We start from the raw sequence: 22,628 nt of genomic DNA, 5'->3' as shown, positions 1-22,628 counted from the left end.
CTGCCAATCCCTTGTGTAAGGCGAGTGCAAGGGGGCAGGGGTCCAACCCCTTGCTTTGTCCTTGCAATGAGAGAACAAGGGGATGGTCAGCGGGGGTCAACTTCTGCGAGCTGCAATTTTCCGCAAAATGGCGGCTTGTCATTTTACATAAAGGGCCCTTTTATGCAAATGGTGGCTGTAAATGGGGTCTTAAAAGACCAGCTATGCCTGTAATGTTGTGAAAATAAGCCTATGTGGCATAGTGGCTAAAGTGTTGGACTGGGAGTCAGGAGATCCAGGTTCAAGTCCGCACTCGGCCATGGAAACCCACTGAGTTCACCCATCACGAAAAAAACCTGGTACAACTAGTGTGTTGTTTTTCTTATAAAATATTTCTGTTCGGTGCTGGGTTGGTGGTCTTGATCTTATGTTGTTAGGAGTCATGTTGTGTCCTCCTCTTTCCCTTTCTCATGAAGTCTTCCTCCCAGCAGAGAGGGCCGTGGGGGCGGCTTATGCGCGAGTAGAGTAGAGCCAGAACTCTAAAGGAGCTGCACCACTTCTGACTGAAACCTGGAGTGGATTCACCACTGACTGACGTTGGTGCTCCCAGCCAACACTGGCATTGCCCACACTTTATGCTCATAATCGCCCCGTGAGGTGAGCTCAGCTCAGACTGGGGGCTCGTCTACACCAAGCAGGATATTCCACTATGGAAGTAGTATGAAAGCGGTATATAAAAGGCAGGAGCCACACCACTGCTTTAGAGTGGTATTGAAGTGCACTGCCAACTCTTGGGGCCCACGCTCTTGCTAGAGCTACCTTTCAATCCCGGCGTGTGGAGGGCCCAGCCCGCGCTAGAAGTAGTGCAGGCCGTCGCTCCTGTCCACACGTCGATGCAACGGGGTAAAGCAAAGCCCTGTTGCGTTGAACATTTTTTCCTGCATTAACGGGGCCATGTGCACAGGAGAGCACCAACGAAAAAGGTAGCTTCTTTTTTGGGAAAAAAAACAGGGTTCCCCGCTCCCCTTCTGCCCCGATTTATCCCCCCGCGATGTCCGATCCCCCCACCTGCCCCCCGCCAGCCTGCCATGTCCGATCCCCCCACCTGCCCCCCACCAGCCCGCCATGTCCGATCCCCCCCGCCCGCCATGTCCGATGTCCCCCCCATCGCCCCTAGGCCGCAATTACCCCCAATGTCCCCTGGCTCTGCTCTTCCCCCCATCTCTCCCACCGGGTCCACTCTTCCCCCCCCCCCCCCAGCCCCGATCTCCCTCCCCTCCCTGTGATTTCCCCCCCCCCCCGGCCTGATGGGCACAGCTTCTCAGGCCTGATCCGGAAGGTCCAGATTGGGATCCGAAGCAGTTCAGGAAGGGGGTGCACACCCCTAGAAAATTACACAGATTGCAACAGCAATTTGCACACATTTATATTTACACAGATTTAAAGAGGTGGAAAATGTTCCTGGATTTGGGGGGGGGAAGCCCCCAAAGGGCAGCATTTCACAGTGGTGGCCATCTCTACTACTTATCAAGAGCATCTTTATATTTGTTGTTTTTATCTGTCCTGGGGTAATAACTGATTCCCTGCTCCCTTTTTCCTCCCCATATTTGCCTTCCGGTGATGTTTTATTAAAATCCTCATCATTCCTCAGACCGAGAAACACCCTCTAGATCCCCAGTAATGCGCTGGGTAGGTAGCTGCATCTTTTCTCTGCAGCAGAAGTGGGCAAAAGTTTTGCCGTGGGGGTCACATTCCTGCAGCAGAAACGTGTCAGGGAGTTTGCTCTGGGTAGGCGCCCCCCAAACCCCATGCGTTCCTTCACACGCCCCGCACCCATTCCTAAACACCCCACCCATGCAATCCAAGCCACATTTGCTCAGAATAAAGTCTCACTGGGGCTTACTCAACGTGTTTAGGGTTTAGGAGGGCTACCTAAGTCAACTGAAGGCGAAGGACCTCTGACTGCAATAGCTTGCACCTCCTAGCCGCGAGTATCGTCGCTAAGACACTTCGTCATGCTGACCGCTGTTTCTTAAGACCTGTGCTGTGAACATGTTCGCTGTTCTTCAAGGCATGAAAGGAAAGCTGCGGTCGGTGGGGAATGAAGCAGGAGCCGGAAATGACAGCTGCTGCAGTGAACTGGTGCAGATAGCTGGAGGGGCTTGGTAGGAGTGCTTATTTACTTCTGGTGCAGCCAGACGTCTCACCTCCCAATATACACATCGCACAGCTGGAATTCTCCCCAAAGAATCCCTCGGAAAGCCTTCAGAGCTCTTGCTGCGTATTACCCTGCGTACTACTCTGTACAGCACCATGTACATTGATGGTGCTATATAAATAATAATAATAATAATATAATAATACCCTATCAGATGCACTTCCGCCCAGACTCAGCTGGGCAACCTTTGATCAACCCAGGGCCATCACACAAGTCTGCCCCCTAAGTCAGCAGTGGGCAACCTGCAGCCCTCAATGTAGCCTCATTTCAACGGACCTCTGCAATGTGATTAGTTTGGGCCTCACACAAGAGTGATCTGCCCCTTCCCTGGCAATACGCTGGGGTGAGAGGAGGAGAGAGAAGGGGCTTTCTAGGGGGAGAGAGAGAGAGAGAAGGGGTGACAGAAAGGGATGGAAAAGGTGTGGTCCCACTCCCTTTTAGCTCTGACCTGGTGCAGCACTGGCTTCAGCCCCATACATCACTGGAACGCAACCCCCCAACAGATTACCCCCAAGGAAATGTGGCACTCTACAGAAAAGAAGTTGCCCACTCATCCGTCAAGTGCCCTACAACTAAGGATGTCAGAGGAATCTGGTTGGGGGATGTAATGAATGAATGAATGAATGAATTGAATGGTCTTTTGGTCATAGAATCATAGAATCATAGAATAACAGAATTGGAAGGGGCCAACAAGGCCATCGAGTCCAACCCCCTGCTCAAGGCAGGAATCCACCCTAAAGCATCCCTGACAGATGGCTGTCCAGCTGCCTCTTGAAGGCCTCTAGTGTGGGAGAGCCCACCACCTCCCTAGGTAATTGATTCCATTGTCGTACTGCTCTAACAGTCAGGAAGTTTTTCCTGATTTGATGCGCTTTCATTGGCTCGGGCTCCTGGACTCCATTCTGTCTTCCACCAGCTGGTCCAACCCAGTGCACAACAAGTTAGACCAGCTGGTGGAATTTCTATTTTATTTATTTATTTATTTATTTATTTATTTATTTATTTATTTATGTAAAGAGGCACTTGTGCAAATTACAGCCATAAATGGCAGAATTTGCATGAATTGCAGACACAATTTGTGCAAATTATGCCATTCACAGCTGTAATTTGCACAGGTTGCACGGGTTGGACTCGATGGCCTTGTAGGCCCCTTCCAAGTCTGCTATCCTATGATTCTATGTACATTTGTGCAATTTTCAGCCCTAATTTGTGCAAATTAAGACTGGAACAAAAGAACGCATGCAGGGAAACCACATGGCTCAGCTTACGAAAGGAAGCTGCAGTGGGCACGCTGCGGAAGTCCAGTGAGCCCCAAAGGGCTGGATTTAGTGATGACGGACATCCCTACCTACAGCTATTGGCTTCATTTTACCTCTGGCACCATCGGTTAATTTCCTCTATAGAGCAACTTGGGTATCTCTCAGGCTGGTCCACTGGTTTCTACTAATTCTAGCTGATTTCTCTGAAAGCTCTCACTTTTTTCAAACTGCCAGCACACATGCATGCCTTTGCCTCTTCCCCGCTGCTGTAAGAGTCTCAAATTCCCCATGTTGTGAACCGCCCAGAGTTTTTGTGAACCGCCCAGAGAGCTTCGGCTATTGGGCGGTATAAAAATGTAATAAATAAATAAATAAAAATAAATGTTCAGATGAGTATTTCATCCAAAACCACAAAGAGATTCCAACTATCCAACTTACCTACAGAGGTTGTGGGCTCTCCTACACTAGAGGTCTTCGAGAGGCAGCTGGACAACCATCTGTCGGGGATGCTTTAAGGTGGATTCCTGCATTGAGCAGGGGGTAGGACTTTATTTATTTATTTACTTATTTATTTAAGCATTTTTATCCTGCCCTTCAGCCAAAAAAGGCTCCCATGGCGGCTTACAAAAATATTTCTTGACAGTCCCTGCCCCACAGGCTTACAATCTAAAAAATATGACACAAAAGAAATGGGGATTGGGAGGGAGGATGAGGGGGAAAAGAAAAGCACATTCAGGCACTACATTCTTAGTTGCAAAGTTGAGCAGTGACAGTTGGCAGCAGGAGGAAGGGGGCTCCCAGCTTGAGCTGGGCCCAGGCACGATGGAGAGGTGCCTGGCTGGTGCTTCCTCCCCCACTGGTGGCCTCTGCAGAGTCCGTTGGTAGGAGGAGGGAGGGGGCTCTGAGCTGGAGATGGACCCAGGCACGATGGAGAGGTGCCTGGCGGCTGCTGCTTCCTCCTCCACTGGTGGCCTCTGCAGAGACTACAATCCTCTGATGGCCCTAGAGGCCCCTTCGAACTCTACCATTCTATGATTCTATGACCAAAAGACCATTCATTTCATTAATTACATTTCTATTCTGCCCAACACCCCAAGCTCTCTGGTTGGCTTACAAGGAAACCATCTCCTAACAATGAGCTCCCACTGATGATGCATCAACCAACTATCCTGGACCGTTAACTCTGCCTTACACAGGGATAGTCAGCTGGTGGTCCAAGACATTACCAAGTGGACAACTTTGGGAAATCCACTGTGTTAACATAATAAGTGCACATCATGTTCTTACTGTACCCCAGACTCCCTCCAAATAGCTGCACTCTTGTAAAAAAATATATATATATATACCACATTGGGAGCAGATCCTGGAACAAATATCCTGAGAATCCATCCCATGGGTGGAGAAGCTGTAGTTCTACCTTCTCACTGCTTTCTTTGGAATGACAGAGAGCAGGCGTTCCACTCCCCCATTCCTGCTAGGGGATCCCTTATATCACTTACGTCGTTTTGATCCAGCCCATGGCTCCTCCACCCGATAGACGGACAGCCTATTTATGCCTCCACAGATGGTTCCTTTCTCTCCTTTACATTCATTGTTGCACTCTTCCTGCTTTGCAACAGCCACCGGTAGCTTGTTTCCACAGTAGCATTCTGCTCCATACTCCAACCCAGCATACGAATAAGCCCTGGACAAAACAAAAGCAAAATCCCTCAATAATTTGCAGGGGTGGAAGAAGGGGATCTTCAGTTTTACTACAGCAAATTCCCAGACAGCAGATAAGGCACGGGTAAGCAACCTGACACCTTCCACATGTTTTGGATTGCATCTTCCATCCACCACACCCAGCATCACCAATGCTCAGGGATTATGGGAAGTATAGTCCAGAACATCTGGAGGGCACTGGGTTGTCTATATCTGGTACAGACAGGGCTGTATGAATCATTATCTTTAGTACAGTATGATGTAGGTCAAACCATGCCTATTGTTTTGAACATTTAGTTCTGTTCTACATAGCACTAATAAGATGAAATGTGGGATAATATATTACAGTCTGGATGCCAAGAAGGATGCTGATTCCTGCATTGAGCAGGGGGTTGGACTCGATGGCCTTGTAGGCCCCTTCCAACTCTGCTATTCTATGATTCTATGAACCTCAACAAGATCCAGAAGAGAGTTGCAAAGATGATCATAGAATCATAAAATAGTAGAGTTGGAAGGGTCCTATAAGGCCATCGAGTCCAACCCCCTGGAAATTAGAAGAAATGAATGGAAGAGAAAGCAAAACTGACAGATCCATGCAGAAGGCTTTGACTGCTTAGTTCTTGAGAGTTTGAATCCCTGCGCATTCATCCCTGTTCAATTAGGCCCACCACGTCTTTATTTATTTATTTAGTTGTTAAAGCTTTATTTCAGCTTTAACAACTACATGGCAGGCAGGTACAACATGGACCTCTTCATGTTAGGAATACCTGGACCTATTGTATTTGGCCTGTGCAAATGGCTGAGAATTTTGTTTGGCGCTTTTGATAAGATCTTACCAAAAATTCACAAAATTCTTCGTAGATGAATCATAGAATCATAGAATAGCAGAGTTGGAAGGGGCCTACAAGGCCATCAAGTCCAACCCCCTGCTCAATGCAGGAATCCACCCTAAAGCATCCCTGACAGAGGGTTGTCCAGCTGCCTCTTGAAGGCCTCTAGTGTGGGAGAGCCCACAACCTCCCTAGGTCACTGGTTCCATTGTCGTACTGCTCTAACAGTCAGGAAGTTTTTCCTGATGTCCAGCCAGAACCTGGCTTCCTGTAACTTGAGCCCATTATTCCATGTCCTGCGCTCTGGGAGGATCGAGAAGAGATCCTGGCCCTCCTCTGTGTGACAACCTTCTAAGTATTTGAAGAGTGCTCTCATGTCTCCCCTCAATCTTCTCCAGGCTAAACATGCCCAATTGTTTCAGGCCACAGCTAGACCCAAGGTTTATCCTGGGATCATCCAGGGTTCGCCCCTGCCTGAGCACTGGATCCCCTGTGTGTCACCTAGATGAACAGGTTTGACCCCTGGAGGATCCAGGGATAAACCCTAGGTCTAACTATGGCCTCAGTCTCTGATAAAGCACCTAGAAGGCAAATACTCATAGCAAGGCTGAAGCACAGTGGTATGTTTATTAGGAATGCTTCCAAAATTCTCCTCATCTGAATTTCCCCTCAGGTTTTAGAGTTTTGGAATAACCTGGTGTTTTAATTCCAAAGTGGAACCCATGCATTAGGAAACTCCCATTGTTCTGCAAGCCCCATCACACCGGGGGTTAACACGCTCCCTACTTTCGCTTCTCTGCTGGTGTTTTCGTTCCTCAGTTACTTCCTCTTTTCAAAAGAGAAAGTACAGAACAAACACGAGGCCCATTGAGTCCGCTGCTCTAATGGCGCTGCTTCTCCTGCACACAGCAGCACAGAGCAGCAATTCCACATTTAAAAAAACACATTGGACTTAATGAGGTTTTCTTTTGTCACACAAGGGAGGCCAGAAGGGCCGGAAGGGGCACAGGAGGCAGACGACGTCATGGGAGGGACCTGAGCAAACTCCAGGAGTGCCCAGGAACGAGTGTGCAATAAAACGCTCGTCGGATGAACCTTTGATCCTAATTTCCAAACGTTGTACAGAACTTGCACAGTTTGCTTCAGCTTCCAGTTCCGGAGGTGAGCATCCCAACCTTCAAAGACCTTCAAAGCTCTTCACGGTCTAGCTCCTGCCTATCTCTCCTCTCTCATCTCACACTATTGCCCCGCTCGTGCTCTCCGCTCCTCTGATGCCATGCTTCTCGCCTGCCCCAGGACCTCCACTTCCCTTACTCGGCTTCGTCCTTTTTCTTCTGCTGCCCCTTACGCCTGGAACGCTCTTCCAGAACACTTGAGAACTACCAACTCAATCACAGCTTTTAAAACTCAGCTAAAAACTTTTCTTTTCCCTATAGCTTTTAAATATTGAGTTTGTTCTAACTCCATATTGTTAGCTTCACCCTACCCGATGCCTGTTTACACTTCCCTGTGCCTGTTTGCATTCTCCTTCCCTCTTTATTATTTACTACAACTTTATTAGATTGTAAGCCTATGCGGCAGGGTCTTGCTATTTACTGTGTTATCTGTACAGCACCATGTACATTGATGGTGCTATATAAATAAATAATAATAATAATAATAACAAGCCAGAAGCTCAAATGCACGGGGCAGAAGGAAGGCGTGAGAAAGTCAGTTTGATTACACCAGAACCTGCCTCCGTACCAGGTTCTCTGAAGTTACGGGCGTTTGGGAAGTGGCTTCCTATTCTTCTTGAGCGGACAATTGTCTTGCTTAGTTTGTATAGTTTTGCCTAGGGGGAAGTTTCCAAGAGGTTAGACTGTCTTCAGGTAGAAGAGATGTTTGTTGCTTAATAAAAGTTTTGTGGATTACTTAGCAAGCCTCGTCATTTGCCTCCCATCGAAAGCAAGAGTGTTCTGAGAAACACGACTCTTGGGAATGTTTTAGAAAGGTGGAGGCCACTGTTTAGGAGTGTCAGTCAGATTGTAGCATCGTCTTAGTGGATTGTGCAGTCCCGCCCTGTTGGCACATGGGCATGGTTTACAGGTCAGAGGACCTGTCTGTCAGGTGGCTTTGAACAGGCCAGGCTGCTGGTCTATAAGAGCAGGTAGCAAAGCTAAAAGATTTGCTAGGTTTCATCTCTTGATGCAAGGCCTCAAATCCCTGTAAGCTGGAGTTGTACATTTTGTGTGCATTTTTACCCAGACAAATTGGGTAAATCCATTAAAAAAAAAATCGTTGGAGCAAATTTCTCACCCATCCCTGGTTTCACCAGCCAAATTTAGAACTGGGACTGTTGGGTGTGTGTGTGTTGTTCTTATTATTAAAGAATTGGGCATCAGAAACCCTTTTGCCATCCTACTGCAAGTCACCCAGAAATAAAAAAGACAAGACTAAGGCCTTAGCTAGACCTAAGGTTTATCCCAGGGTCGTCCCTGTTCATGTAAATGACACACAGGATATCCCGGGAGCAGGCAGGGACGACCCCGGGAAGATCCCGGGATAAACCTTAGGTCTAGCTAAGGCCTAAATTTACACAGATAAATAATCTGATCCAATATAAGGCAGCTCCCGAGGTTCTCTTTCTCAAAGGGAGGACACAGGGCATTTCACAGAGGCCAACCCAGGTTTGTCATGGAGTGAGGATATGGCAAGGAGACGCAGCAAACTCCCACGTTAGGTGTGCATCTAAAAATAATGTGTGACGTGACGTCAAGCTTTCTAGTTTCTACCTCTCAAGCTCAAAGCCACCAACAGAGCTGTTGACAAACTGAAATACTGTAGTGCTTTAATTTTGTGTCTGAGTTGTGTATATAAGTGTGTGTGTGTGTGCGTGTGTGTGTGTGTGTGTGTGTGAAGACGAAGCCCTCAAGTTTAATTCTGAATCCTCTCTCACTCTATCCCTGTTGGCAAAGGTGGAGAGCCCTTGAGCAAAATTCACTACTCTCAGAACCAAAGACAAATTCACAGAGACAGCCAAATTAGTCTTGGGATAAGAGAAGCTTCACATGGAAGAAGGGAGCCAGAAATGAGTGTCAACACAGGCGGAAGCACAGTGGTGGATCGCCTGCTTTGCATGCAAAAGGGTTCTGTTTCTATCTCCAGCATCTTCAGCTCAAAGGAGCAGGTGATGGGAAAGAGTTCTCTCTCCCGCTCGCTCTGCCTGAGAACCTGGAGTGCCGGGGTGGGTGGCCGGTGGCAGTGGCAGCCATCCCATTTCCCCTACAGTGCCCCTGGGTAGGACACTACTTCAGGACTGCATTGGCTGCCTAGATGGCCATAGCTAGACCTAAGGTTTATCCCTGAATTGTCCAGGGGTCAAACCTGTTCATTTAGGTGACACACAGGGGATCCAGTGCTCAGGCAGGGGCGAACCCTGGATGATCCCAGGATAAACCTTAGGTCTAGCTGCGGCCTGTGTTTCCGAGCCCAATTCAAGGTGCTGGTTTTGACCTACAAAGCCCTACACAGCTTGGGACCACAATACCTAACGGAACGCCTCTCCTGACATGAACCTACCCGTACACTGCGCTCAACATCTAAAGTCCTCCTCTGAGTGCCTACTCCGAGGGAAGCTCGGAGGATGGCAACAAGGCAGAGGGCCTTTTCAGTGGTGGCCCCTCAATTATGGAATGATCTCCCCGACGAGGCTCGCCTGGCACCAACACTGTTATCTTTTCGGCACCAGGTTAAGACCTTTCTCTTTTCCCAGGCATTTAACAGTATTTAACAACATATGCTGAATTTGTTTGTTTTTAACGAACCCCAGAATAGCTGTCTATAAGAATTCTGTGTTTTTATGCTTTTTATGTTTTTAAATGTTGTATATTTTTTTTAATATTTACTGTTTTAAAATTTTGTAAACGCCCTGGAGAAGAGGCTGATGCTAGGGAAAGGGGAAGGCAAAAGGAAGAGGGGCCGACCAAGGGTAAGATGGATGGATGATATTCTGGAGGGGACAGACTTGACCTTGGGGGAGCTAGGGGTGGCGACGGCCGACAGAAAGCTCTGGTGTGGGCTGGTCCATGAAGTCACGAAGAGTCGGAAACGACTGAACGAATAAACAACAACATAAATGCAATAAATAAATAAATAAATAAATAAATATAAAAAATAACAGTATTCCACTGAGCCTTTCTATGGGACAGAGTGATGAGAGGCAGGTGCTTTCAGCTCAACTTGTCGCAAAGAGTTGGTGTGCTCTATTCTCTCCCGTCAGAAGTAGAGCTCAGCTGAACTTTATCCAAAGACATCCCTTTCTGAGATTTCTGCTTTTTCTCATCTTCGTAGAAAGTAAGGCTACCTTGCAGCCATTTCTCTGAATATTCCCCTATTTCCCCACCAACAACAACTTGTGTGATGCCTAACACAACGCCCCAAGAATGATGGTAGGTCTGGGGTATTGTGGCAGATGCAAAATGGTAACCAGGCTGCCAAAAACCACATCAAAAAAATTAAGGAAGTAGAAACATACTGCTACTGCTCGGCTATGGCGAGCCCCAAGTCCTGAGAAACTGTGGGAGAATTTCTCCTTCCCCCTGGGGATGTTCAGTGAAACAGACCCCGTCCCCCATCCAAACTTTCCCAACCTTATAGAAGATGGAGGATTTTGAGAGGCTATTTGTGCACAGGTCTAATCAGCTCGCTGCCTGCCCAAATGGATAGAATCTGCCCTGCCCTGTGGACATGGCTGGAAATGCCCTCTTTGGTGGGGTACAAACAGACACATGTAAGTCTTTTTTAGCTCAGTGCTAGATATGGAACCAGCAGACCTGCTTCCACTTGCCCTTGTCATACGCTCACATTACGCCACGTGAATAGTTGTGGCATCAAGTCTTATATGTATCTATTTAATCCCATCTTCTCTCTGAGGTTGTGGGCTTTCCCACACTAGAGGCCTTCAAGAGGCAGCTGGATAAGCATCTGTCAGGGATGCTTAGGGTGGATCCCTGCACTGAGCAGGGGGTTGGACTCGATGGCCTTGTAGGCCCCTTCCAACTCTTCTATTCTATGATTCTATGATTCTATGATCAGGGGTCTGGAAACAAAGCCCTATGAAGAGAGACTGAAAGAACTGGGCATGTTTAGCCTGAAGAAGAGAAGGTTGAGGGGAGACATGAGAGCACTCTTCAAATACTTAAAAGGTTGTCACACAGAGGAGGGCCAGGATCTCTTCTCGATCCTCCCAGAGTGCAGGACATGGAATAATGGGCTCAAGTTACAGGAAGCCAGATTCCGTCTGGACATCAGGAAAAACTTCCTGACTGTTAGAGCAGTACGACAATGGAACCAATGACCTAGGGAGGTGGTGGGCTCTCCCACACTAGAGTCCTTCAAGAGGCAGCTGGACAACCATCTGTCAGGGATGCTTTAGGGTGGATCCCTGCATTGAGCAGGGGGTTGGACTCGATGGCCTTGTAGGCCCCTGCCAACAATGCTGTTCTATGATTGATTCTATGATTCTATGTTTCTTCCTGGGAGTAGCATACATGGTTGTTCCCGACCAGTCGAGGCTGGTGGCACTGATGTCACTGGGGCCGTGAATCTGCTCTGGGTTTCAATCAGAACAGGTCAGAACGCTAAAGGAGCTCTATACGTTTATACAGAGAAAGAGATTTTACCTCTCAGCACAAGCTTCCTGGCAGTGCGAAACTGTCATTTTCCTCAAGTCATAAAATACCGCGCCTTTCAGAGTCCTCTCTCTGGAATCGTCACTGAAGCATCCGACGTAAGTACCTTGAGTACATGAAACAGTACAAACAGTGAGAAAGAATCTCGTAGGTGGGAACATTTGTGTTTTTTTAAAAAAACAATCCTTAAATGGATCAGCCCAGCCTGCTCTTTCAGTCACGCAATAGCAGCAGCAGTATCTGCAGCGAGGGGACACGAAAAAGGTTTGCCAGCAGTAGGGACAGGAGCAGAACCAGGTATACCCACAAGCAGGGAGTTTCAGGCTCTCTGGGTCCCTTTCTCCCCTCATCCTGGTAACATCTAGTATTGGGAACTGAAGCACTCTCTCTCTCTCTCTCTCTCTCTCTCTCTCTCTCTCTCTGTGTGTGTGTGTGTGTGTGTGTGTGTGTGTGTGAACCACCATGAGGGATGTCAGAGAGTTCTGTTTGAGGGCTGAGGCTTGATGGATTTATTCTGCTTCCACCCTACGGTTTTCCATTCCATCTCCCTTCTGTTATTGTTGTTGTTGTTAGTAGTAGTAGCAGTAGTAGTATCCCGCCTTTTGCCCAATACTGGGCCTCAAGGCAGTCTTACAAAGTTTAAAATATACATTTTAAAACCTAGGAAAAGAAATGTTAAGAAAAAAAAGTTTAAAAATACACAACAAAATTATAAGTCATTAACATAGATGGAGGACCAGATTATTCTCCAAAGGCCTGCTGGAACAAAAAAGTTTTAGCCTGCTTCCGAAAGCCCATCAAGGAGGGAGTCGGTCTAGCTTCCCCGAGAAGAGAGTTCCAAAGCACTGGAGCAGCCACCGAGAAGGCCCTCTCCCTTGTTCCCACCAAGCGCTCCTGTGAAGATGATGGGACTGAAAGAAGGCCTTCTCCAGAAGATCTCAAAGCCCGGGCAGGCTCATAAGGGAGAATACGGTCTTTCAGATAACCTGGACCCGAGCCATAGAGGGCTTTGTAGGTCATAAGCAACACTTTGAATTGTGCCCGGAAACAGACTGGAAGCCAGTGGAGCTGTTTTAACAGGGGAGTTGTCTGCTCCCTGTAACCAGCCCCGGTCAACAATCTGCTGTTGACTTGTTCTATAGCAAATCCAGCCCATACAATCCAGTTTGTTTGTTTGTTTCAATGGCTGCAATTTGGGTTCCACCATTTGCACAAATTGCAATTTGAGCAATATTTAAAATTGTTTTGCTTGGATCTTGAAGTGTGCACAAATATTGCTGTATTATTATTATTATTATTTTAAAAAAACAATTGTTGCTTTTGTGCGACTGCGCGTGATCGCAGGCCTGCCTTTCCTTATGCAGAGGCATGTTCCCGCTCTTCTCGTTTTCCTTGCCAGTTTCATTCTCTCCACACTTTACTTGGTTTAGCCCAGCAGAGCCATATTCTGTACTTGTCAAAGGAGTCGTCCCTCCTTCCCCCTTTTACTCAGGAAGTGCTTGCCATGGTGACTGCAAATGGGAGCTGGAGGAAACACATCTTTGCTTTTTGTTTGCAGATCTGGCGAACGTGGGAGGGGAGAGTTTTACACAGCCCTGGGTTTTACACACACAACTTGTGCCTTTCTCTTGGTTTCATTCAACCAAGATGTGGGCAGCCCAGTAGCCACCATCTTGAATTCTGCTGAACAAGTCCGGCAGCCATACAGTAGGGGTCGTTGGGAAATTCAATTTGTCATGGATTTTTTTTCTTATAGATTTACCCAATTCATATCACCTTGAAGTGAACACAGATCTGAATGCAATTTGCGGTCAGAAATACATATATAAGCTTGCAACGCATCGCACAAAACAACGTGTCTATTAACACACACAATTGAAAAATGCACACAATGAAAATTGTGTACATTTCTAAACTGTGTCCAAAGAAGCTTTAGTCAATGGGTGCATGGTTACGAAGTCTATGCATTTGGGAATTGCACATGAAAATATGTACAAATGCCTGTGTGTGTGTGGACACCCACAAACACACACACACACGCATCACAGCCCCGTGGAACTAGAATGGAGCAAGCTTGACAGTGGAGAAATGAGAATGCTGATGTGATCGAGCCTGATAAATTTTTCAGATTTCAGATTCCCCCACCTTGCATTCTTTTCCTTTGACATCTGCAATAATGGGCTACATTTTTAAAATTAACAAAAAAAATATCTTTAACTTTATATGTTAAACTGCAAAGGATCTGACAGTGTAAGGAATATGCAGAGTGCTTTATAAATGCACACCTAAATTTATCTGGACAATCTGAACCAAGGCAGATTAAAAAAAGTACATGAAAATATGAATTCTGACACATTAATACTAAATGGAGTCACTGAAGGCTATAAATAGTAAGGGAAAGTATTATTATACTGATGGCTTGGGATAAAAATAGTTATTTCCAGGCTGCAAATTGTGTCTCATTGGCTCACCTAATGTAGGGTGACCCTATGAAAAGGAGGACAGGGCTCCCATATCTTTAACAGTTGCATAGAAAAAGGAGTTTCAGCAGGTGTCATTTGTATATATGGAACACCTGGTGAAATTCCCTCTTCATCACAACAGTTAAAGCTGCAGGAGCTATACTAGAGTGACCAGATTTAAAAGAGGGCAGGGCACCTGCAGCTTTAACTCTGTGATGAAGGGGGAATTTCACCAGGTTCTCCAGATATACAAATGACACTTGCTGAATTTCCCTTTTCAATACAACTGTTAAAGATACAGGAGACCTGTCCTCCTTTTCATATGGTCACCCTAACCTAATGCAATACCACAGAATTTTCACTAACATTTTATTGGTGGAAGATTAAGGTTTTAGCCTGTAAATTTATTTATTTATTAAATTTATATACCGCCCCATAGCCGAAGCAATCTGGGTGGTTTACAAAAGCTTGAATATCAATGTTAACTGAACAGTTTTTAAAAAAAAAAAATTATTTATTTATTTATTAAAGAATGTGCATCCCACCCTATATCATTGGCATCTCATGGTGGCATACAGGTAAAACCAATTCAAACAGTATAAAACAATAAATAAGGTATACAGATAAAATCGTATCAAACTATTAACAAGTTTAAACCAGTAGAAAAATTAAAAGCAATGTTCAGAGGAGGCAACCAGGATGATCAGGGGTCTGGAAACAAAGCCCTATGAAGAGAGACTGAAAGAACTGGACATGTTTAGCCTGGAGAAGAGAAGATTGAGGGGAGACATGATAGCACTCTTCAAATACTTAAAAGGTTGTCACACAGAGGAGGGCCAGGATCTCTTCTCGATCCTCCCAGAGTGCAGGACACGGAATAATGGACTCAAGTTAAAAGAAGCCAGATTCCAGCTGGACATCAGGAAAAACTTCCTGACTGTTAGAGCAGTGCGACAATGGAACCAGTTACCTAGGGAGGTTGTGGGCTCTCCCACACTAGAGGCCTTCAAGAGACAGCTGGACAAGCATCTGTCGGGGATGCTTTAGGGTGGATTCCTGCATTGAGCAGGGGGTTGGACTCGATGGCCTTGTAGGCCCCTTCCAACTCTGCTATTCTATGATTCTATGAAAACATTTAAAACTATGTGTAGGTTTTAGGCAACTTTAGCCCTCAAAGGCTTTGATTAAAAGCAATGTTTAAACTTGGTACCAAAAAGAGATCAGCGTTGGCGCTAGTTAGGCCTCCAAGAAGGCATTCCACAACCAGAATGCCACAGAGGAGGGCGTCTTCAACAGATCTCAACTCTCGGGCAGGCATATATAGGGAGGCCAGGGCCAGATTAAGACCAGCTGATGCCCGAAGCCCAGCCCAATAATGGTGTCCCCTTGGCCCTTCCATTGCTTAGCCGGCAAGACATTAAGGCCTTAGCTAGACCGAAGGTTTATCCCGGGATCGTCCCGGGGTCGTCCCTGCCTCCTCCCGGGATCCCCTGTGTGTCATTTACATGAACAGGGATGACCCCGGGACGATCCTGGGATAAACCTTAGGTCTAGCTAAGGCCTAAGACTCAATAAGTGCTGAAGGTGACACAAGACATTAAAAACTCAGTTTTCTTCAAGGCCATCCCCCACGCCAGAACACACAACTATATTAAATATAAACTGGGGTTTTTTTAATTATATTTATTTAACACTAAGTAGCAGCAAGCAATATAAGCCAATTACTTAGAACTAGGGCAACAGGGGAAAAATACAAATTTTCATCACTGTTTTATGCATTTTTAAAAAATAAAACTGTTATAAGGGAAAAAATGCAAATGCAAAAATTTACTGAAAACAATTTGTAATCTGGAATTCCTCAAAATTAGATGGCTCCAGCTATGATACCAGTATCCTGTGGTGCCCAATTCCCTTGGTGCCCAAAGCATGTGCTTAGATTGCTTAAAGGTTCATCCAGGGCTGGAAGAGGCGCTTCCTCAAGTATCGAGGTCCCAAACCGTTTAGGGCTTTAAATGTCATTGCCAACACCTTGAATTCCAACCAGAAGCATATTGGCAGCCAGTGCGATTCCTTTGAGACCTTTACATGATGTTCCAGTCATTTTGCATTTTGCACTTAGCTGCAGCTCCCAAGATGTCTGCATGTAGGGGTGGGGTAATGCCTGCTCGGCAAAACCTCATAGGTTTATTATAAATTCTTTGTGAACAGAGCCTAGACCAGCCCTCCCAAACCTTGTGCCCCCCCTCCAACGTTTTGCACTACAAATCTCATCATTCTTGACCATTGGCCATACTTAGGGTGACCATATGGAAAGGAGGACCAGGCTCCTGGATCTTTTACAGTTGCATAGGAAAGGGAATTTCAGCAGGTGTCATTTGTATATATATGGAGAACCTGGTGAAACCCCCTCTTCATCACAACAGTTAAAGCTGCAGGAGCTATACTAGATTCAAAAGAGGCCAGGGCTCCTGCAGCTTCAACTGGTGTGATGAAGAGGAAATTTCACCAGGTTCTCCATATATATATACAAATGACACCTGCTGAAATTCCCTTTTCAATACAACTGTTAAAGATACAGGAGCCCTGTCCTCATTTTCACAGGGTCACGCTAAACACTGTGAGGTGGCTACTGTCTGCATTTTCCTTTCTCTTACACATCTCATCATTGCTATACAGTCTCCAAGTATGGTCTGCACTTCCTGATCTGAAAAGTAAAATAAATTCATGATGTCTTCCCCTGGGTGGGAAGTGTGGGTATCCAAGGAGGCTTCAGACTACCAGAGAGATGATTGCACAACGAAAGACAGGGCATTTGCACATACTCCTCAGCCTTTCCCATCCCAGCTGGCCATCATAAGAATTAGTGCCTGAGTTTGCATGTTTTCATAGAATCATAGATTCTATGTTGCATACAGTTCTAGATTCAAAAGAGGGCAGGGCTCCTGCAGCTTCAACTGGTGTGATGAAGAGGAAATTTCACCAGGTTCTCCATATATACAAATGACACTTGCTGAAATTCCCTTTTCTATGCATCTGTTAAAGATACAGGAGCCCTGTCCTCCTTTTCATAGGGTCACCCTACCATACTGACTTTTAGTAATGGGAGTTAGAGTCTATTTCTGGGCCGTTTCAATCATAGAATGGTGGAGTTGGAAGGGGCCTATAAGGCCATCGAGTCCAACCCCTGCTCAATGCAGGAATCTACCTTAAGGCATCCCTGAGAGATGGCTGTCTAGCTGCCTCTTGAAGGCCTCCCATGTGGGAGAGCCCACCACCTCCCTAGGTAACTGGTTCCATTGTTGTACTGCTCTAACAGTCAGGAAGTTTTTCCTGATGTCCAGCTGGAATCTGACTTCCTGTAACTTGAGCCCATTATTCCGCGTCCTGCATTCTGGGAGGATCGAGAAGAGATCCTGGCATATTATGGGTTATCATGTTGTATTTTGAGAACCACACAGAGCTTTGACTAACAAATAAAATAATTCCGAACATCTGGATGGCACCATGTTGGGGAACCCTGCCTTGGAGACTCAAAAGGTACACTAGCCATGTAACCTTGAACCTTGCTTTTTCTTGTTTTGCTTTCTTTTTTGCAGGTTTCTCTTTCTCATGCATTTTGTCAGCTAATATATTCTCCGAATGATAGGATTTCACAGATAGATTCCCAACAAGCAGCTCAAATGTTGGCTCCAGGTTTTGGCTAAAAATAATACTCTAAATCTTTCTTTAAAAAATAAAAATAATCAATGATGTAGAAGGAAAAGCCAGAACTCTGGAAATAAGATGTTGAGACAAGGTGAATGCTGCATTTCTTCTGCAGAGGTGAACATCGGCAATTTGCAAATATGCAATTAGGAAATTCTCAAGCTGTGAACAGACACCCACAATAACCCACTAAAAGATGGGAGTTGTGTGCTTCTATATATTTGCATGGGCTCTGTTTCACAGCTTTCATTCTTGCCCATTGCAGCTGAAAAATCCGAAACATCTGGTACTAACAGCTCATTAATTTGGCAGGTGGGATCTCAATTTTTAAAAATGTTTTTGCAATTTCAATCTGTTCCCCCTCCCAGACTATTTCATATTTAATAACACCGTCTTCCCCAACCTCATACTCTCCAGATACAAAACAATTCCCATCATTACCAGCCAAGATGGCCAAGACTACGGTGATGGTGGTGGTGGTGATGACATTACCACGACTGCTACCACCACCTCCACCAGTGCTTGAAATGTGAGACCAGAACTAGGGACGCAGACAAGCTGGAGCGTGTTCAGAGGAGGGCAACCAGGATGATCAGGGGTCTGGAAACAAAGCCCTATGAAGAGAGACTGAAAGAACTGGGCATGTTTAGCCTGGAGAAGAGAAGATTGAGGGGAGACATGAGAGCACTCTTCAAATACTTAAAAGGCTGTCGCACAGAGGAGGGCCAGGATCTCTTCACGATCCTCCCAGAGTGCAGGACACGGAATAACGGGCTCAAGTTAAAGGAAGCCAGATTCCGGCTGGACATCAGGAAAAACTTCCTGACTGTTAGAGCAGTACGACAATGGAACCAGTTACCTAGGGAGGTGGTGGGCTCTCCCACACTAGAGGCCTTCAAGAGGCAGCTGGGCAACCACCTGTCAGGGATGCTTTAGGGTGGATTCCTGCATTGAGCAGGGGGTTGGACTTGATGGCCTTGTAGGCCCCTTCCAACTCTGCTATTCTATGATTCTATGATTCTAGGGAACGCCAGGGACAAATCCCAACCTAGCTTTTAAGGTCACTGGGTGGCCTTGGGCCGGTTTCTGTCTCTCGGACTAGCCTAGCACCCAGGTTTGTTGTGAGGATAAAATGGAGGAAGGAGAATGATGTTATGCCTTCTTGAACTCCTTGGAGGAAAAATATTGAGATATAAATGCATGTGTTGTTGTTGTTGCTGTTGTTAATGTTGTAGTGTATGCAACCCCTCCCCAGAGTTCTCCTGCCCCGTTTGCCTGCCATCCATCCAGCCAGCATATTTCGTTCAGTTCCTCAGTTTCCATTTTTCTTTTCCAAGGGGGGATCTACACTACTGCTTTAAAGTGCTTTATAACAGTTTTGACAACTGTTGGGGCCCAGGACACACTCCATATACAGTTTTCAAAACGTTTTCAATGTGCTTTAAAGCGTTTTAAAAGCAGTAGTGTAGATCCCCCCCCCCCAATTGACTCTCAGCATTATGTAGCTACTGAGCAGGCTCAGGTCTTATTGGGGGCTGGATATTATTATTATTATTATTATTATTATTATTATTATTATTATTATTATTATTATTATTATTTGCATTTATATACCGCCCCATAGCCGAAGCTCTCTGGGCGGTTTACAAAAGTTAGAAATAGTAAACATTAAAAACAAATATACAAAGTTTAAAAAGCATAAAAAGCATTAAAATAAATAAAAATTAAACTACTCTGTAGATTGGACTCCAGGCCCATGAACGCTTACAGCAAGGGTGTCAAACTGCAAGGACAGAATTCAGTTTTGGAGAAGCTCCGTGTGTGTGTGTGTGTGTGTGTGTGTGTGTGTGTGCGTGCACGTGCATTCCAGTGGTGGGTGGAGCCAAAGGCAAGGGGGCGTGGCCAATGCAACAAAAAACCTGATGCATTTCTTTGGGGTGGGGGCAGGGGCTTGGCATTCCTACAATAACGCAGTGCCCCTGAGCAGAGTTGCAAATGTCTTTCTGCCCATGGGCTGGATTTAATTCCAGAGGAGTTCTCGGGGGCCACGTCCTATGGGGCCAAAATCCTAGCGTATTTTTGCTTAAAGATCTCAGTTCCAGTCGTGAAGCCTTTAGGTACTTCAGCCTTTTAGAATGGGGGGGGGGGGGTAGAGGAAATACACAAAAGTGGTGAAAGCACTGGACATAGGGGGGGGAGTGGGGGAGAAAGTGGTCATATTTGGTTGGCAGGCCTGAAGTTTGACATTCCCGGATACTATTCTGCACCCAGAGGGAATCATGGCCAATGACGTTTTCCAATTTTTAGTGAGAGTTCAGGATTGGGGGGGACTTAATTGGGGGGGGGACTTAATTGGACTTATGTAAATTTTGGGGTTCCTGCTACAGCTTGTGCAAAATACAGCAGCCAGATTGATAACCGAAACCAGAAGGTTCGAACATATAAGACTGATTCTGGCGCCCTTGCATTGGCTGCCTGTATGTTTCTGAGCCTGATTCAATGTGCTGGTTTTAGCCTATAAAGCCTTACATGGCTTGGGACCACAATGCTTGATGGAACGCCTCTCCTGACATGAACCTACCTGTACACTACGTTCAACATCTAAGGTCCTCCTCCAGGGGCCTACTCCAAGGGAAGCTCAGAGGATGGCAACAAGGAAGAGGGCCTTTTCAGTGGTGGCCTCTCAATTATGAAATGATCTCCCCGACAAGGCTCGCCTGGCACCAACATTGTTTTCTTTTCAGAACCAGGTCGAGATTTTTCTCCCAGGCATTTAACAGCGTATGTTGAGTTTTTAACTGACCCAGAATATTGTACGTAATCAGTTTTTATGCTTTTATGGTTTTCAATTTTGTATACTTGTTTTTAATGTTCCGTGTTTTAATCTTCGTAAACCGCTCAGAGAGCTTTGGCTATGGGGCAGTATATAAATTTAATAAATAAATAAATAAATAAATACCACCCAGAGAGCTTTGGTTATTGGGCAGCAAAAAAATGAAATAAACTACCAAAGAAGATAAATAAATAAGTTAATGCTACCCCCTCCCCACACACACACACTGACCCAGAATATTGTACGTAATCAGTTTTTATGCTTTTATGGTTTTCAATTTTGTATACTTGTTTTTAATGTTCCGTGTTTTAATCTTCGTAAACCGCTCAGAGAGCTTTGGCTATGGGGCAGTATATAAATTTAATAAATAAATAAATAAATACCACCCAGAGAGCTTTGGTTATTGGGCAGCAAAAAAATGAAATAAACTACCAAAGAAGATAAATAAATAAGTTAATGCTACCCCCCCCACACACACACTATTAAGAGCTTTAAAACGCCATTTACCTCTGCTTTCAGGTGTGTGTTTCAGCACCTTTGCCTGCATCGGTTCTTGCTCGTTGACAAACCGGAGGAACCACCTCCTTCGCAATTGTCTCAGTTCAGAATTCCTGGACATCAGCCACCGTGGCCCGTACTTCTGGTCTGGTGTTGATCCATGGGCCATGTCCATGTTCACGAGAAGTTTAGGAGTCAAGTGAGGATTTTGCACTGGCCTGATATCTGGGCTGCCAGCACCTAGCAGAACGTCTGCCACTGGTAAGACCTGGTTTCCAGAGGTCCCACGAACACCTTGCTGGAGGACCAAGCGGGATCGCTGCAGGAGCAGAATACTGCCGGCCATCAGATAAGCCGCTGTGAGGAAAAAGAGCAGAAACTGGGTCCTCCGAAGAAACTTCTGTGGTCTAAAAAAAGGTTTGGCCATACCCTTAGTGTGAACCTGGGCTCCTCAAGCCTTTAGAATGGCCTCGAAGCCACGGCTAGGCTTCTTGCTAGTTCCTCCCATCAGTCTATCTCATGATGTTAGAACACGGCCTCTCTCAAAAATGTCCTCTTCCACTGTCACCGTTGGGTGTACGCCCATCATCTTCTGCGTCTTGGAAGTCCTGAGGCTTCAGGGCATCTGATCTACCACTGGGGGTCATCATGAACACCCTTCTTCATTGTTGGCCATCACACTGCAGACCCCCAAATCCTAAAATCTGCAATAATAAAGTAAAATCTGTTGAGCTCCAGCTAACAACGATTTGCTCTCATGACACGCTCATTTGCTCTTAGCTAAACGTCCCTCCATCTGTTGTTTATCAGTCTACGCTTTTAAGACAATAATCCTGTGAGAATGGTTGATTGGGGGTGAGAAGCAAACCACAGATTTGCAGTTGTCTACGGGCACAGTGCCTCCACTTAAAAGGAAGATTTGCATTGGGAACATTTTGGAATACGTGAAACTTCATAATATCATTTCCCCCAGCCCTTCTCACACATGCACATACACACAGAGAGAGAGAGAGACAGAGACAGAGAGACAGAGAGAGAGAGAGAGCTTTATCACACCAGTGTTATACTGTGCAATCACTGCAAATTGCGTGCAAAGGACTCAGAAGTTTTCCGTCTTATAATCTGCTTTGATTGTGAAGTACTTCTGTGCATCCTGCCTTAATTGTGCAATAAAGCCAAAAGATTCGCCGTATTTAGCCCCTACTTTTTGAGCGTATCTTCCGAGCCGCCGCTGGGGCACAGGAGCAGGATTTTAAAAAAACGCTTTCATCTGCGTAAGCTTTAAAGATAAAGACACCAAAATCGGCACAATAATAGATATTAGGGAGAGCTTTAAGCATACCAAATTTGAATTTAATTGGGTCATCTGTTGATTTTTTAACATTTCCCCCTTAAACTCACTTCCTGGTATGCAAAGGATCGCTGTCGCCCGGTAGCAAAAACAACAACAACCGCGAAAGCTTTAGCACTACGG

At 45.8% G+C, this 22,628-nt stretch overlaps 1 protein-coding gene across 1 annotated transcript in view; it reads right to left on the bottom strand.

Moving 5' to 3' along the window:
• The window catches only part of WSCD1 (WSC domain containing 1), a 45,273-nt gene extending 23,484 nt beyond the window's left edge, over positions 1–21,789 (bottom strand). Inside the window, exons 1-3 of the mRNA XM_063146626.1 lie at positions 21,164–21,789; positions 11,648–11,762; positions 4,956–5,140 (exon numbers count right to left, since the gene is read on the bottom strand). Coding sequence (XP_063002696.1) covers positions 4,956–5,140; positions 11,648–11,762; positions 21,164–21,581 — 718 coding nt within the window. The 5' untranslated portion in view covers positions 21,582–21,789. The remainder of the gene's footprint in view (positions 1–4,955; positions 5,141–11,647; positions 11,763–21,163) is intronic.
• Positions 21,790–22,628: the final 839 nt, after the last annotated feature.

The sequence above is a fragment of the Elgaria multicarinata genome, chromosome 22 (genome assembly GCF_023053635.1).
Source record: "Elgaria multicarinata webbii isolate HBS135686 ecotype San Diego chromosome 22, rElgMul1.1.pri, whole genome shotgun sequence".
Taxonomy (NCBI): domain Eukaryota; kingdom Metazoa; phylum Chordata; class Lepidosauria; order Squamata; family Anguidae; genus Elgaria; species Elgaria multicarinata.
This window is presented reverse-complemented; position numbering and strand designations above follow the sequence as displayed.